This window comes from Vollenhovia emeryi, unplaced genomic scaffold, assembly GCF_000949405.1.
Source record: "Vollenhovia emeryi isolate VEMERY1.0 unplaced genomic scaffold, V.emery_V1.0 DF941966.1, whole genome shotgun sequence".
Taxonomy (NCBI): domain Eukaryota; kingdom Metazoa; phylum Arthropoda; class Insecta; order Hymenoptera; family Formicidae; genus Vollenhovia; species Vollenhovia emeryi.
The window spans coordinates 536-4,361 of record NW_011964400.1 but is presented as its reverse complement, the minus strand read 5'-3'; the positions used below and the strand labels follow the sequence as shown (position 1 = coordinate 4,361).

Here is a 3,826-nt window from a genome sequence, read left to right as displayed (position 1 = left end):
CGTCCGCGGTGCCCTTCCGGACAAGTGTCCATGGGACACCGCTTCCCCACCCTTTCCGGCCGGTGTTCGGCCTGGCCATACACACTGGCCAAGTGGGCTCTTAGTCGGCGAGCCCTCCGGAAAACCTCCGGAGTGCCCGCCTTAAGCCCCCTCAACACGACAAGGTGGCCCACACGAGGGGGAAGCGCCGAAACCTGGCTGCTAACAAAGTCTTTCTTATCTAGACACGTGATGCCAGGAAGTTCCACGTTTAAACTCGCATCTACTGCATTGGCATGTAATAGATATCATCGGAGATGCCTTTGATTAGCGTCGACACAGCTGCGCGTATTCTTATTTTCCATGTTATGAATCACGGGGTCAAGCGCCTAAACCTGGCTGCTGACAGTGACTTTCTTATGTGTATAATCGGTCCGGAAGCCTGCCACATCACAGTAGGAGATTTTATACGAGATCGAGAAGAAAAACATTGTGGACAGTGTTATGTAGGATGCTGGTAAATAAGTCCAGTGGAAGATTCTCAATCCTTTCCTTTATTCGCTAGCGCGTACAATATCGGAGAGCACGACAAGGCACGTGTGTATTCCTTCGTGAGCGATACCGGAAGTTCGTTTTTCTCCGCGCGGTAATCGGCGAGGTACCAACCTACGGTCGCCGTCCTACGCTATTCATTGGTCGCGCCTATAGTGGCGTCTACGCTACTCATTGGTCGCGCCTGTAGTGGCGCCGCAACTCTAATACGCGCGGTTATTCGAACGTAATCACACAACACTCTTCCCTCCGTAGAAGGAAGTTATACGCTAGAACGTTTTCGCACTAACAGTAATCTGCCAACCGTGTTGGCGGCCTCCTATTTCGCTCCGGAAGTACCCTTCTTTGTACAGGCTCTGGAGCTCTGGAGCTTCCTCTATTTGAGGTGGTGAACCTTCCGCCGGTTCGGCCGGCAACCGTACTTCTGCATCGCCAACATTTTGTGGTATTGTCTCATTCTCACGCTCCTCCATCACATCGGGTGGATTTACGTCCATCTCTGTTCCCGGTTCTCCCGAGTGGTCCCTATATTCTCCCGAACGGAGAAGTTGATCTACATGCCGCTCCCAAATTCGGCCGTCGTCAAGTCTAACTCGGTAGTGTAGCTTCCCTGTACGATAGATAATTTTGCCGCGTTTCCACTTAAGTGGACCACTGTAATTGCGGCATCGCACCGTTTCCCCCACCGAAAATTCTCGAAACTTCTTATCTACATTAACGCTTGTAACAATTTTTGGTTCCTTTGACAAGTTAACTGTAAAACGTGAACGCATTTGATGTTTGAACATCCGTTCAGCCGGAGCCACCCCTGTGACGCAATGGGGGGTTATTCTATATTGCACAAGAAAGGTACGTAATGCATCGTCTAAACTTAGTCCTCTATTTCTCGGGTCGGTAAGTATCTTGCGTAGGGAACTTTTTACAGTTTGCACAAAACGTTCTGCCTGTCCGTTGGTAGACGGATGGTAAGGTGCTGTAAAAGGTTTGATTCCACAAGTCGTCAGGAATCTTAGGAATTCGGACGATCTAAAGTTACGTCCGTTGTCCATCACCATTGTTTCTGGCAACCCGAAATCTGTAAAAATTTCCCTGCATACTCGAATAGTCGTACTCGCGGTCATATCTTTGACTGGGTACACGAAAGGCCATTTCGAAAAAGCGTCCACAAATACGAACAGGTACGTATTCATAAAAGGTCCCGCGTAATCAACGTGTACTCTTTCGAAAGATGCCTTTGCAGGTTCCCACTCGTGTACCTCCACTTTAGGTGGATCGTTTCGGTATGTATTACAAATACTACAAGTTCTTGCTATTTCTTCAATAGCGCGATCGAGACTAGGCCACCAGTATAAATTTCTCGCCAGTGCCTTCATTTTGACAATACCAAAATGATTCTTATGAAGCTCTTGCAGTAATTGTTCACGCATTGAATTCGGTATAACAATTTTTCCATTACATAAAAGTATGTCCTGTTGGATGCTGAACGCAGCCTGATTAATATTGAAACGTAATTTTGCAGGAATATTTTGTTTATTTCGTAACGCATTTAATATTTCTCGTAATTGTGTATCCTCGCTAGTAGCGCGTGCTAATCTGTCTACCGAGATTGGCATATTCTGTAATATTTCCAACTCGTAGATATCCACTACATCGTACTTTGCAGTAGATTCGCAACCGATAGGCAAGCGTGATAGACAGTCGGCGTTACCATTAAGTTCAGAATTCTTGTATTTAATCTCGAAATTGTATCCTTGAAGGAAAACTGCATAATGTTGCATTCTTAATGCTGTATACGTAGGTAAGGCCTTGGAAGGTGAAAAAATTTGTACTAAAGGCCGATGGTCACTGTAGAGAGTAAACTTACTCCCGTATAAATATTGATGAAACTTTCGGATTCCAAATATTATCGCATAAGCTTCTCTGTCTATTTGCGCGTACTTTTTCTGCGTATCCGTTAAAGTTTGTGACGCATACTGTATAACACGCTCCGTGCCATCGGAATAACGATGTGATAGGACTGCCCCGACACCGTAAGGGCTTGCGTCCGTAGCCAGAATGAGCGGTAACTTCGTATCGAAATGTACTAATACTGTGTCGCTTTTAAACTGACGTTTAGCCTCTTGGAAGGCTTGTTCGCAATCACGCGACCATTTGTACGGAATGTCCTTCTGTAAAAGAGTATGTAACGGTGTAAGAATTGTACTTAAATTATTTATGAAACGGCCATAATAGTTAACCATTCCTAAAAAGGAACGTAACTCTGTTACATTTTTGGGTCGTGGCATCTGGTCAATTGCCTGCATTTTTCCAACCGTTTTATGTATACCTTCTTTATCAACTCTGTATCCGCAATATTCTATACTATCTTTGAAAAATTCACTTTTCTCTTCGTTGATGCGTATATTAGCATTAGCTAGACGTTGCAACACCTGCTTGAGACGGTTGAGATGAATTTCATTATTAGGACCGGTAATCCTAATATCGTCCAAGAGAATGGAAATACCGTCAATTCCCTGTAATATGTTCTCTATCTCGCGCTGCCAAATTGCAGGCGCGGATGCAATACCGTACACGAGCCTAGTGCTCCTAAAAAGACCTTTATGTGTATTCAATGTTATTAACTCGCGGTCTTCTTCACGAACTTCCATCTGTAAGTAAGCTTGTTTTAAGTCTATTTTTGTAAATTTATCTCCTCCTGCCATTCATGCGAATAACTCATCAGTGGTAGGGAGAGGATGTTCATCCACCAATAGGTTAGGATTAATCGTTAGCTCTCGAGATAACCTACAAGAATATGTAACGAGAAATAGTAGGTTCCATTTAAGAAATTGAAGGTAACCTTCATGTGACCTTCAAATTACTCTTCAAGGTCAAACCTATGGTACCATCTTATGTCCCCCTCGAAACCATACAACTTTTGTCTGAAACATTTTTTCATATCTCTTTTAGTTTTTTAAAAAATCGACTGTATAAATTAAAATGGCCCACCCTGTATATATTTTTCATGATTTGGCAACATTTTTTATTTTATTATAGAAAATAAACATATATATCACACTGTTACATTTATCATTACAGAAAAATAATTCTAAACTAATTTAAACCTAAACTAATTTAAATTTAAAAATCTAAACTTTATCATTGTAGAAAAAAATAAATTTCTTTGCATTAAATTCTAAACTAATTTAAACCTAAACTAATTTAAATTTCTTTGCATTAAATTCTGAACTAATTTAAACCTAAACTAATTTAAATTTAAATAAACTAAACTAATTTAAACTAAATAAACTAAATA

At 41.8% G+C, this 3,826-nt stretch overlaps 1 protein-coding gene across 1 annotated transcript; it reads right to left on the bottom strand.

Annotated features, from left to right (window-relative positions):
- Window positions 1-800: 800 nt before the first annotated feature.
- Window positions 801-3,233, bottom strand: LOC105570724 (uncharacterized protein K02A2.6-like). Its single transcript, XM_012028162.1, has one exon. It carries the CDS (start codon window positions 3,231-3,233, stop codon window positions 801-803), a length of 2,433 nt encoding a protein of 810 aa, XP_011883552.1.
- Between the last annotated feature and the right edge of the window lie 593 nt (window positions 3,234-3,826).

Coding starts and splice junctions, on each gene's coding strand:
- LOC105570724 (XM_012028162.1), bottom strand. CDS start 3,233: ATGGCAGGAGGAGATAAATTTACAAAAATAGACTTAAAACAAGCTTAC.